Raw genomic sequence first — 12,582 nt, 5'->3', positions numbered from 1 at the left:
AGTTGTCTGACTGGCATCAGCTTTGATGGTGTCCACACTTACACATTATTTCCAAGAAAACCTCATCAATATGTCCATGTCCATGGAATCCCAGGAGTCTTTCCCTCTCTATCTTTAGATCAAGAACCTCTTGATCTTGGCCAAGTAAGCGTCGTTCTTCTTCCTCCTCCCTCGATCTTCTGTAGGTTGGTGTGCACCAATGTTACACCTCCCTCTCTGCCTTCCTGCTCTTCTTCACCCCAGGTTTCGAGGTGAACCTGTGCAAACCAATCTTGCAATTCACCTTAAGGTGTTAAGCAATCCTGAAAGGAACTTGAGGGAACCATCCTTATCATCCTTATTGATCACAGGCTCAATGGTCAAGGCCATCATGAAATCTTCATGGCCCGTAAAAGTTAATGGAAGTTAACTATTAAAGCTGTACATATTGTGTTTTCGGCAGCTATATAAAGGGAGGCGTTTAGATGGACAGAGTCATATCTTGAGTTGCTTCTGTCTTTCTCCGCTGGGGGACAAAATCTCTAACTAAATGCCTCTTCTGTTCCGCTGAGGACTCTTCCAGGGTAAGAAAGAGATCTGTTTACATAGAACTGTATAACTATAAAGAGCCTATAGTAAGATATAGATAGGATACTATTGTTATCTATATATCTATTTTCTTTCTTCTTCCTTCTTCTTTCTTCTTCTGTCTATTCTATCTTCTTCTCTTCTTTTCTTTTCTTTGTTTCTTATCTAATCTTCTTCTTGTTTCTTTCTTTCTTTTCTTTTTTTCTTTTCTTATATATAAAAAAGCCTGCTATGTATGTATATTCTAGCATAACTCTGGACCGCCTCGAGCAATTTTAACCAAACTTGGTACACAGATAACTTACCCTTTGGAAACACACCCATGGGGTGTGGATATGGATGTGTCTGTGTGTGTGTGTTCCAGTATAACTCTGGAATGCCTGGCCTATTCAGGAGAGCGAGAGTGGCAATTATTTGTGATGTCATGGGGGGGGGGAAGAGAGAGCCAGGGCCGTTAAGGAGAGTGAGTGCAGCATCCTAGATTGTTTGTGATATCGGTTCCTTCGCAGCTTGCTCTGGAAAGCCAGCCGTGACATCCGCCATCCAGTGGATCAATGGGGAAGCACCTGATGAATTGGGGGCAAAGTGCCAGGATTGTAGACAGGGCGGGAAAGAGGAGCGCATGGAAGGGGGAAGGGAGGGCGCAGGGATGATGGGCATGGGAGTAGGGGGAAGAAAAGCCCCTCTCAATGGCTCCTTGTCAGACACGCGCTTCGACAGCTATAAATACCCGGTTAATGCCTGGTTTATCAGCTAGTTATCTATATTTAGAATTCTCTTTGAGCCGAGGTGGCGCAGTGGGTAGAGTGCAGTACTGCAGGCTACTTCGGCTACTGTTATCTGCAGTTCAGCGGTTCAAATCTCACCGGCTCAGGGTTGACTCAGCCTTCCATCCTTCCGAGGTGGGTAAAATGAGCACCCAGACTGTTGGGGGCGATATGTTGACTCTGTAAACCGCTTAGAGAGGCCTGAAAGCCCTATGAAGCGGTATATAAGTCTAACTGCTATTGCTATTTCTATCGGGAACTCAAGGAGATCTACACAATCTTTTCACATCTCTTTTTGTTTCTACACAACCACAAACTTAGAAGTTATATTCTTCGTATTTAAATATATATATATATCTTTTGTAAATATTATGGAACATCATGGGACCAACGCTGATTCCTGTAGAGATGTTCTGTATAGCAGCAAAACCTTTCAAAGAACCAGAAGTCTAAGGGAAATGGATATTTTGAATAAATCTAGAAGGCACCAAATGCTCTGAGGAACCCTTGGATTTGTAGCTCCTCATGGACGTGGTCAACTGGCCTTTCAACCTTGGTTAGGCTGAAGCTGTGCTGGAAGGCTTACTGAAGACGCGTGGTCCATCTGTGGTGATTCCTGGAGAAACGAAGAATCATAGGACAGGAAAGGAACCTTGGAGGTCTTCAGAATCAATCTCCTGCCCAAGGCCGGCATTCTTATAAGGCATCCCAAACAAGTGGTTGTCCAATTTTGTCTTGGAAACCCCCAGCGAAGGAGCACCCATGACTCCAGGAGTCAAGCTATTCCATTGTTCTCCCTACCAGGAAATTTCTCCTCAGTTGCCGATTGGTAAAAGTAAAAATTCCCCTCGCATATGCGTGCTAGTCATTCCCAACTTTAGGGGGCGGTGCTCATCTCTGTTTCAAAGCCGATGAGCCAGCGCTGTCCGAAGACATCTCTAAAATTTTTAATCCCGTTATTTCTTGATTGTTTCTAATATCTGTTAGTAGCACTTCCAGTGATAGCATAAATAATAAAGGTGATAATGGACAACCCTGTCTCACTCCTTTCCATAACTTCTTCTGTAGTGTCGCTATTTATTATTATTTTTGCTGTCCTGGCCAAATAAATCAATTCTATCATTTTAATAATTTTTTTCTCCAAATCTCATCATTTTTAACTGTGTGGTTATGAAATGCCAACCCAAGTTATCAAAGGCCTTCTGGGCGTCTAAGAAGACCGGTGCAACTTGTTTTCCCAGATTCTTTTCATAATATTCTAGTGTATTTATAATTATCCTCATATCGTTTTTTAATTGACGTTTTGGTAAGAAGCCGTTTTGATCTGTGTGGATAATTTCATTTAATTTTTTTTTTTTAAATTCGCTCTGCCATTATTGATGTAAAGATTTTATAATCTGCGTTTAGTAAAGAAATTGTTCTGTAATTTTTTATTTGTTGGTGGACCGAATCGTCTTTGGGTATCAATGTTACATATGCTTCCCTCCATGATTTTGGTAACTTTGCTTCTATAAGTGCTTCATTAAATAAGTCTAAAAACACTGTTTCTGTCTGCTCTTGCGTGGATTAACTGCGTGACCCGTCAAAACCGCGCTCGACTAAACCGCGCTCAACTAAACCGCGCTCAACTAAACCGTGTCACTGATGTCATCAACAGGATGACAACAGCCAGCGCGGAGAAAGAAGGGCGCTTTAAATAGCGCTTTAAAAGCAAGTCATTCAACTTAAGGTAAGGGTTAGGTTAGGGTTAGGGTTAGGTTTAGGGTTAGGTTTAGGGTTAGGTTAAGAGTTGGGGTTAGGGTTAGGTTTAGGATTAGGTTAAGGGTTAGGGTTAGGTTTAGGGTTAGGTTTAGGGTTAGGTTAAGGGTTAGGTTTAGGGTTAGGTTTAGGATTAGGTTTAGGGGGGTTAGGTTTAGGGGTTAATTTTAGATTTAGGGTTTACAGCGTGCTTCTGTCTCCGTGCTGTTGTCGCCCTTTTGATGACGTCAGCGATGTGGTTTAGTCGGGCGCGGTTCAGTCGAGCGCGGTTTTGTCGGTGAACCGATTAACTGACTGATCGAGTGATCAGTTAATGGTGGATGATCATTTTATTGCAATTAAACAACAATGGGTTTTTGGTGGACAACAACAGGACACTGAACAAGAAAGGGACAATCCCAATGGCCTTCTTCTCTTTGGTTCATTTTCGTCTTAAGAGCAAAAATGTAACTTCTCACCTAGTATCTTAGCAATAGCAATAGCACTTAGACTTATATACTACTGTTTTTTTTTGGAGTATAAGACGCACCTAGCTTTGGGGGAGGAAAACAAGGGGGAAATATCTCCCTCTGCCTCCCAGCAATTTGCCTCCTTGCAGCAAACAGCAAACAGTACAGATGATGTACACTGTTTGTAGTGTTACATTTCAGACTATACTTGTACAGACGCTGTTAAAATTGATGTGCTTTCTGGAACTATAGTTATTCTCTGCTATTTAAAAGAAGATACAATAGCACTGGGCCTCTTCAGATCAAGCATTTATTTCTAAAAGCTTCTTCATTTTGTTAAGCTGTCTAGAACAATAATAAAGCAGTCTTTAAAAAATAAGACCCTTCCAAGGGTCTTCATCCCAAATTGTATAGATAAAAAGTCTTTTCTTTGCTGCTAATTTTAAGGCTTCAGCAGTCCAGATACAATAGCCCTATTTGAATCAAAAGAACTATTTGTCCAGCATAGCAAAACATGATCGCCAACATGATCACCATTGCCTGATGATGGATATGGAAGAAGAAGAAGGAGGAGGAGACGGAGAAGGAGAAGAGGAGGAGAAGGAGGAGGAAGAAGAAGAAAAAGAGGAGGAGGAGGACAGGGACGGGGAGGAAGGGAGAAGAAGGAGGAGGAGGAAGAGAAAAAGGAGATGGAGGTGAAGAAAAGAAGAGGAGGAAGAGGAGAAGAGGAGGAGGAGAAGGAAGAGAAGAAGGAAGGAGGAGCAGAAGGAGGAGAAGAGGAGGAGGAGGAGGACGAGGACAAGGACAAGGAGGATGAGGAGGAAGAAGAAGAAAAAGAGGAGGAGGAGGACAGGGACAGGGAGGAGGGGAGAAGGAGAAGGAGGAGGAGGAGGAAAAGGAGATGAAGGAGGTGAAGAAAAAGAGGAGGAGGAAGAGGAGAAGAGAAGGAGGAGGAAGAGAAGAAGGAAGGAGGAGCAGGAGCAGGAGAAGAGGAGGAGAAGAAGAAGAAGTGGAGAGAGGAGGAGGAGAAGAAGAGGAGAAGGAGGAGGAAAAGGAGAAGAGGAGGAGGAAGAGGAGGAGGAAGAGAAGAGGAAGAGGAAGAAGAAGGAGAGGAGGAGGAGGAGGAGAAGGAGAAGAGGAGGAGGAGGAGGAAGAAGAAGAAGAGGAAGAGGAAGAGGAAGAGGAAGAAGAAGAAGAAGAAGAAGAAGAAGAAGAAGAAGAAGAAGAAGAAGAAGAAGAAGAAGAAGAAGAAGAAGAAAAACAAGAAACAAGAAACAAGAAACAAGCTGCTTTCTCATGTTTTGAGATGCTCAATTTACAGAGAACACTAAAAGGAAATGAATCTCTGCTTCATTGTTACTATAAACATACATATAAATCCCAAACCCACAAACCTGGTCTCGGGTTCCACAATTTTCTCAAGTGTAAAGAACAATGCAACCCTTTGTAAGTCTGGCTCTGCTCCAAACCTTCAGGATGAAAGAACGGGCTCAAATGAAGTGGACCTGCCTGGTTTTTATTTATTTTATTTTTTGTGTGTGGTTTTTTTTTTTGAAAGCAACAAACCTTTCCCTTTTCTCACCATTACAACTGGAGGCACACAAAAAAGGACCTTGATCGTCCTAATCTTTGAAACCATCGACCTGGGAGAGAGCCAGAGAGCTGCCTTATAGTTTAACTCTTTTGTCAAAATTGTGGCGGTGGTTGGTGATAGGGATAGAGTGTTTTGTTTTTCCTTGCCCAAAAAGTGTGAAAATGATAGAGGAGGAGGAGGAGGAGGAGGAGGAGGAGGAGGAGGAGGAGGAGGAGGAGGAGGAGGAGGAGGAGGAGGAGGAGGAGGAAGAAGAAGAAGAGGAGGTCATCCCAGGGGAATAAAACCCTCTATTTTCAATATTATATTCCTATTCTGTTTGATCTTCAAAGGTGGGAATACTTAATTAGGGCTTCACTCAACTGTGGGCTTCAGGATAGTTAAGTTATGTTTTAAAGTACACCCTGTTATTTATTCTCAAGGCTTCGGGTGATTAAAAAGATGAAGGACTCAAACGGCTACCCGAAGGCACCGTTTGCCGGAGAAATGGTGGAACCTGCCAGTAGCCAATACGTGGTGGCCGGACCGGTTTATTCCAATCTATCGTTTGACGAAGAGCATCAGAAGGTCCACAGGCACCATAAAACCATGGTGGATCATCTCAGATTATGCTTTAGGTAAGTGGCTTGCTTTTCTAACGTACAAGGCAGAGACAGACTTCAACGGATAATCAGAACTGCAGAAAAAAAACAATGGCTACCAACCTGCCTTCCATCGAGGACCTGCACGCTGCACGAGTCAAAAAGAGGGCTGTGAAAATATCTACAGACCCCTCAACATCCTGGGTGTAAATTGTTTCAACTCCTATCCTCAAAATGACACTATAGGGCACTGCATACCAAGACAACTAGACACAAGGACAGTTGTTCCCCTGAATGCCATCACTCTGCTAAACGAATAATCCCCTCAACACTGTCAAATAATTTACTAAGGCTGTATTACTATTAGTCTTCTCTTCCTTGCTAGTATCTCTCTCTCCCCACTTATGACTATAGCCATGTTGCTTGTATGTTTACAATTTATATTGTTTTTATTTGTTTCCTAGCGTGATTTGATAGCCTATTAGTAACCTTGACTATCACTAAGGGTTGTATCTTTTTATTCTTGATGAGTGTATTTTATTCTCCTTATGTACACGGAGAGCATCTGCACCAAAGACAAATTCCTTGTGTGTCCAATCCTACTTGGCCAATAAAGAATTCTATTCTATTCTATTCTATTCTGATTTCTCCTATTCTATTCTTTCCTATTCTATTCTGATTTCTCCTATTCTATTCTACTCTTTTATGATTTCTCCTGTTCTATTCTATTCTATTCTATTCTGATTTCTCCTATCTATTCTATTCTGATTTCTTTTATCTATTCTATTCTATTCTGATTTCTCCTATCTATTCTATTCTATTCTACTCTGATTTCTTCTATTTTATTCTATTCTATTCTGATTTCTTTTATTCTATTCTATTCTGATTTCTCTTGTTCTATTCTATTCTTTCCTATTCTGATTTCTCCTATTCTATTCTTTTCTGATTTCTCCTGTTCTATTCTATTCTGATTTCTTTTATCTATTCTATTCTATTCTATTCTATTCTGATTTCTCCTATCTATTCTATTCTATTCTGATTTCTCCTATTCTATTCTACTCTGATTTCTTCTATTTTATTCTATTCTATTCTATTCTATTCTATTCTATTCTGATTTCTCCTGTTCTATTCTATTCTATTCTATTCTGATTTCTCCTATCTATTCTATTCTGATTTCTTTTATCTATTCTAGTCTATTCTGATTTCTCCTATTCTATTCTTTTCTGATTTCTCCTGTTCTATTCTATTCTATTCTGATTTCTCCTATCTATTCTATTCTGATTTCTTTTATCTATTCTATTCTATTCTGATTTCTCCTATTTTATTCTATTCTATTCTGATTTCTTTTATTCTATTCTATTCTGATTTCTCCTGTTCAATTCTATTCTGATTTCTCCTATTCTATTCTATTCTATTCATCATTGTCAGGTTTGCAAATCAGGTTGGTGCAATTATATGGTGGAAACCTGGGTGAAGATATTCCTTGACCTGATTCATCCATGGTCATAAACCATTGTTTCCATTTGGGCTTACTGACCACAATAGAGCTATCTGACTTAGCACAAAAGATACAGAAATAACCCACAGACGACAACGCCTAGATTCACACCACACATCAGAGTCCAACAAAGCAATCTTTGTGTTAGGAACAGAACATTGAATCCAGGTGGGTGGCTGCTGAGTACAATATTATAGCTTAAAATGGGGCCGATTAATTTGTAACCCAGATATTGTTCCAAATCAGACAGCGTGGATAGTGGATAGGTTCCATCAGAGGGGTAAAATTCAGTCCAGTGGATTAACTGACTGATCGGGAGATCGGTTAATGGTGGACGATCATTTTATTGCAATCAAACAACAATGGGTTTTGCGTAGACAACATCGGGGTGCTGACAAGAAAGGGACAATCCCAATGGCCTTCTTCTCTTCGGTTGATTTTCGTCTGAAGAGCAAAAATATAATTTCTCACCTAGTATCTTAGCAATAGCACTTAGACTTATATACTACTGGTTTTTTTTTTCGGAATATAAGACGCACCTAGCTTTTGGGGAGGAAAACAGGGGGGGGGATCTTCCTCTGCCTCCCAGCAATTTGCCTCCTTGCAATAAACAGCAAACAGTACAGACAATAGTGTTACATTTTAGACCATTTTGGTCCTTTTCTGGGCTGTTTTCAGGTGTTTTGGGGGCTATTTCAGCCAAAAAACAGGGATGCATGCACCGGCCAGCTGGTCTTCATGTTTCCGGCGCACACACATGCCCACAAATGCATGCTCATTCTGGTTTGGGCACTGGGTGCCGAAAAGGTTCGCCATCACTGGACTAGACATACCTACTTCTTGCAACCGTTCGTCGTACGGTTTAGCCTCCAGTCTTCTAATCTAAAATCCGTCCCCTCCCTCAACACAGTTGCAACGGCCTCAGCTAGCATAGCCCCTATTAGCAGTAGAAATATTTGAAGGATTCTAGGATTCTCTCTTCGATATAACGTTGTTTCTGTGAAAAATGTCCGTATTTGAACGGTTGTCTTTTCAGGTGTACCCCTCAGAGAGTCAAAAGCGCCGCCCTTCATTTGTTCCCTGTGGCTTCCTGGTTACCCGCGTATCAGATCAAGAATTGGCTTCTTAGCGACATCGTTTCGGGAATCAGCACAGGGCTGGTCGCCGTTTTACAAGGTAGCTGTTTTAAGTTCTGGCTAATAAATGTGGAGGGTTTTTTCCCCCGCAAGAAATGCTGTCCTCAGCACCTCAAGTTACAGCCACGAATGACAACCCTCCCCCCAACATTTCTCTTGCTAACCAAGAGAAAGTGAGCTTCGTCCCATTCTGCGACCTTTCTTGCCACCGTTGTTAAGTGAATCCCTGTTGTGGTTAAGTCAGTAATACTGTCGTTATGTGAATCTGGCTTCCCCATTGGCTTTGCTTGTCAAGAAGGCCGTGTCCCTTTTTTTCAGTGCCGTATTAACTTCGGACGGCCGTTAAGCCAATGGTTATAAGTCAAGGACTATCTGTACTTTTTCACTCACATTATTATTATTATTATTATTATTATTATTATTATTATTATTATTATTTTCTCTTTTCTTGAAGGCCTAGCATTTGCTTTATTGGCAAATGTCCCTCCAAGTTATGGACTCTACGCAGCCTTCTTTCCTGTGGTTGTATATTTCTTCTTTGGCACCTCCAGACATATATCCGTCGGTAAGTTGAACTAAATCCTCATTGAACTTGGGGCGAAGTCTTTAATTAGCCTCACATTATAACACGCACCACCAAACCGACCCTCAAATTACATAGTTTGTGATCAAGTGCAGCCAAGAAGAACCATAAAAATATGATCTCGGGGTGTAGCACAAACCTTTGTGACATGATCACATACAAGGCAGGCGGCAGAAATATGTGGCGTAGGGTGATTTTTATGACTGTGAGGGATTATCAAGCATGAGAAGGACCCAAAATTCTATCAAATATCGATGTGCCTGCGCAGAACAATATTATGTCTCGATCAAATGTCTCAACATCTTCATTAATGATTTGGACGAGGGGATAAATGGGGAACTCATCAAATTTGCAGATGACACTAAGCTGGCAGGAACAGCCAACACTCCGGAAGACAGGCTTAAGATACAGAAGGATCTTGATAAACTTGAACATTGGGCACTATCTAATAAAATGAAATTCAAAGGTTCTACATTTAAGCAAGAAAAACGAAATGCACAGGTACAGTATAGGTGGTACCTCGCTCAATAGTAGTAACTGTGAGAGGGATCTTGGAGTCCTAGTGGACAACCGTTTAAATATGAGCCAGCCGTGTGCAGCAGCTGCCAAAAAAGCCAACACAGTTCTAGGCTGCATCAACAGAGGGATAGAATCAAGATCACGTGAAGGGTTAATACCACTTTATAAGACCTTGGTAAGGCCACACTTGGAATCCTGCATTCAGTTTTGGTCGCCACGATGTAAAAAAGATGTGGAGACTCTAGAAAGAGTGCAGAGAAGAGTAATAAAGAGGATTAGGGGACTGGAGGCTAAAACATATGAAGAACTGGGTATGTCTAGTTTAATGAAAAGAAGGACTAGGGGAGACATGATAGCAGTCTTCCAATATCTCAGGGGTTGCCACAAAGAAGAGGGAGTCAAACTATTCTCCAAGGCACCTGAGGGCAGAACAAGAAGCAATGGGTGGAAACTAATCAAGGAGAGAAGCAACTTAGAACTGTCAGGAGAAATTTCCGGACAGTTAGAACAATTCATCAGTGGAACGACTTGCCTCCAGAAGTTGTGAATTCTCCAACACTGGAAGTTTTTAAGACGAGATTGGATAACGATGTGTCTGAAATAGAATAGAATAACAAGAGTCAGAAGGGACCTTGGAGGTCTTCTATTCCAACCCCCTGCCTAGGCAGGAAACCCTTCACCACTTCAGACAAATGGTTGTCCAACATCTTTTTTTAAATGCCCAGTGTTGGAGCATTCACAACTTCTGGAGGCAAGCAGTTCCGCTGATTAATTGTTCTAACTGTCAGGAAATTTCTCCTTAGTTCTAAGTTGCTTCTCTCCTTGACTAGTTTCCACCCATTGCTTCTTGTCCTGCCCTCAGGTAGGTATAGGGTTTAGGGTTTCCTGCCTAAGCAGGGGGTTGGACTAGAGGACCTCCAAGGTCCCTTCAAATTCTGCTATTCTATTCTTGTCAGAAAAGGAGAACCATACCAAGATGGTTACCGTATTTTTCGGAGTATAAGACGCACCCTTTTCCCCACTAAAAGAGTGTGGAAATGTTAGTGCGTCTTATACACTGAATACAGCCATTTCTAGCCTTCTGAACCCTCCCCATCCCATTTTTGCGGAAAAAAACGGCCTGTTTTTCGCAAAAACGGAGGCTTTTTTGCCTTCCCTCAGCCCTGCTGGAGCCTGCATAGTGCTGCTGGGGGCCGAGGGAAGGCAAAAACTTTTTTTTCTTACTTACCTCTTCAAAATCTTGGTGCGTCTTATACACCGGTGCATCTTATAGACCGGAAAAATACGGTAGTTACAGTGGCGATTATGAATGCCCCCACTGGGAGATCTCCTTAAGGACAGATCGCCAGGGAGAAAATCTACCTGAGTCAACAATGACTCTCCATCGTCCATTGTCCTGTTCAGGATTGCGATAGCTTTCTTAGTGATGGAATCCTTCGCTAGGTCGGGTGGTGGAACAGCCATGGGGACCGTTTGATAGACGGATCAATCAGTCAATCATATCACACAGGACCTTTCCCCATCCTGAGCCTGATGGTAGGAGGAGCAGTTATAAACATGGTCCCGGATGAGCCTGGGAATACCAATGAAGCCATGAATAATTCATCGCTAAACCAGGAAAGAGTCCTGGCGGCCGCATCCGTCACTGTCCTAGCTGGCATCTTCCAGGTAAGCATTTTCTGTATGAATGCATCCCTCCCTTTTTCTTTAGCATTTAAAACTAACCCAAAGCATGGGCCATTGTCCAGACATTGTCCTGTCATTCTCTGTATCTCAGATGTGTGTCTTTTAGGTACCATCACGAGATCTTCCTGTCCTGCCCTCAATGGAAGTAGTAACTACAATGCAGAGAAAAGGTTGCAGAACCTTTAGTTCAGTGGTAGGATTCTGTTCTGACCCCCCCTCCTTCCACACCAAAGCATACTCCGAGCCAGAGATAAATTACGGCATTTAATTAACAGACAAACAGGTCCTTGGCAGCAACCCAACACAGACAAGTTTGGGCAGCAATAAACACAGATAAGGATTGGCAGCAATCCAGCTTGCCAAGCTCACACAAAGTTCTCCAACATTCGGTTCTGTGTTGACTTCTGCAAAGAGGGGCGTGTGCACAAGTAGCCTTTTTATAGTCTGGAGAGGAGCCTAATGACCACCAGCTGAGTGCAATTACCTCCTGTAATTGCGTAATTGTTCCTGACGCCTAGTAGCTCTTCGATGGCGTGCATCCAGGAACAACTCACTGCTGGTTTCTGGATCACTCTCCCTTGTCTCCTCCCCACTGGTCCTGGTAGCCAACCAGCCTCTCTGCACCCTGTTCGGAGTCGGAACCCTGTCCAGGGTCCTCCACATCCTCCAGGGCCGACTCAGAGGGCCCCTCACTCTCGGAGTCTGGTGGCAGCTCCAACGGCACCTGCTGGGCCACAACAGATTCAAATAATTTAACAACCTGGGGAGAAAAAATTACAATACATAACATTACATATATTAACCGCAAGTAGAATCGTTTTAGCACAGAATTGGAAACAAACAGATATTCCTCCAGACTCAGTTAAAAAGAAGGAAAATCTATGAACGTGCAGAAATGGATAGACTGTCTATAGAAATGAAGGAGAGGGAAGAAACCGAGTACTATCCAATTTGGAATAGTTGGTATTCCTGGCTTGCGAGTAAACATAAAACTTTAAGGTATAAACGGTAAAAGTATAATATATAGAATATAAAATTTATAAGAAATATATGATATCGATTGGTGGGTGGATGTTATTATAATTTAAATAAGGATATAACTTAGGATAGGGAAATTGAGATAGAATTTTTGTAAACAGGACTGTTACGAAAGATATTGGTACCGACATGGAAAAGCTGTTATAAGTGTAATTTTGTGTTTTGTGTTTTGTCTTTCAAATGTCGAAAAATTCAATAAATACTATTTTAAACAAACAACAACAAATAATTTAACAACCGGTTCTCTGCCCTAATGATTGGCTCAGTGGGCGTGGCCAGGTGGGCGTGGCCAAGGGGTGGGACAGCAATCCGTCTACTGCAGCACTCTGCCAGTCAAAATGGGGCGTGGGGGGGAACGATTCCCCCCCCCGGTGCCCCATTTTGGGCCTGGAAGTTCTCCTGCGCTACC

The 12,582-nt window shown here is 42.2% G+C and overlaps 1 protein-coding gene across 1 annotated transcript in view; it reads left to right on the top strand.

Moving 5' to 3' along the window:
* The first annotated feature begins 481 nt into the window (after nucleotides 1-481).
* SLC26A3 (solute carrier family 26 member 3) overlaps nucleotides 482-12,582 on the top strand; it is a 33,790-nt gene continuing 21,689 nt past the window's right edge. The window contains exons 1-5 of the mRNA XM_087722332.1: nucleotides 482-563; nucleotides 5,555-5,749; nucleotides 8,248-8,387; nucleotides 8,802-8,912; nucleotides 10,960-11,117. Coding sequence (XP_087578458.1) covers nucleotides 5,574-5,749; nucleotides 8,248-8,387; nucleotides 8,802-8,912; nucleotides 10,960-11,117 — 585 coding nt within the window. The 5' untranslated portion in view covers nucleotides 482-563; nucleotides 5,555-5,573. The remainder of the gene's footprint in view (nucleotides 564-5,554; nucleotides 5,750-8,247; nucleotides 8,388-8,801; nucleotides 8,913-10,959; nucleotides 11,118-12,582) is intronic.

This window comes from Thamnophis sirtalis, unplaced genomic scaffold, assembly GCF_051295495.1.
Source record: "Thamnophis sirtalis isolate CommonGarterSnake01/CBP01778 unplaced genomic scaffold, rThaSir2_p1.2 scaffold_9, whole genome shotgun sequence".
NCBI classification, from domain to species: Eukaryota; Metazoa; Chordata; class Lepidosauria; order Squamata; family Natricidae; genus Thamnophis; species Thamnophis sirtalis.
This window is presented reverse-complemented; position numbering and strand designations above follow the sequence as displayed.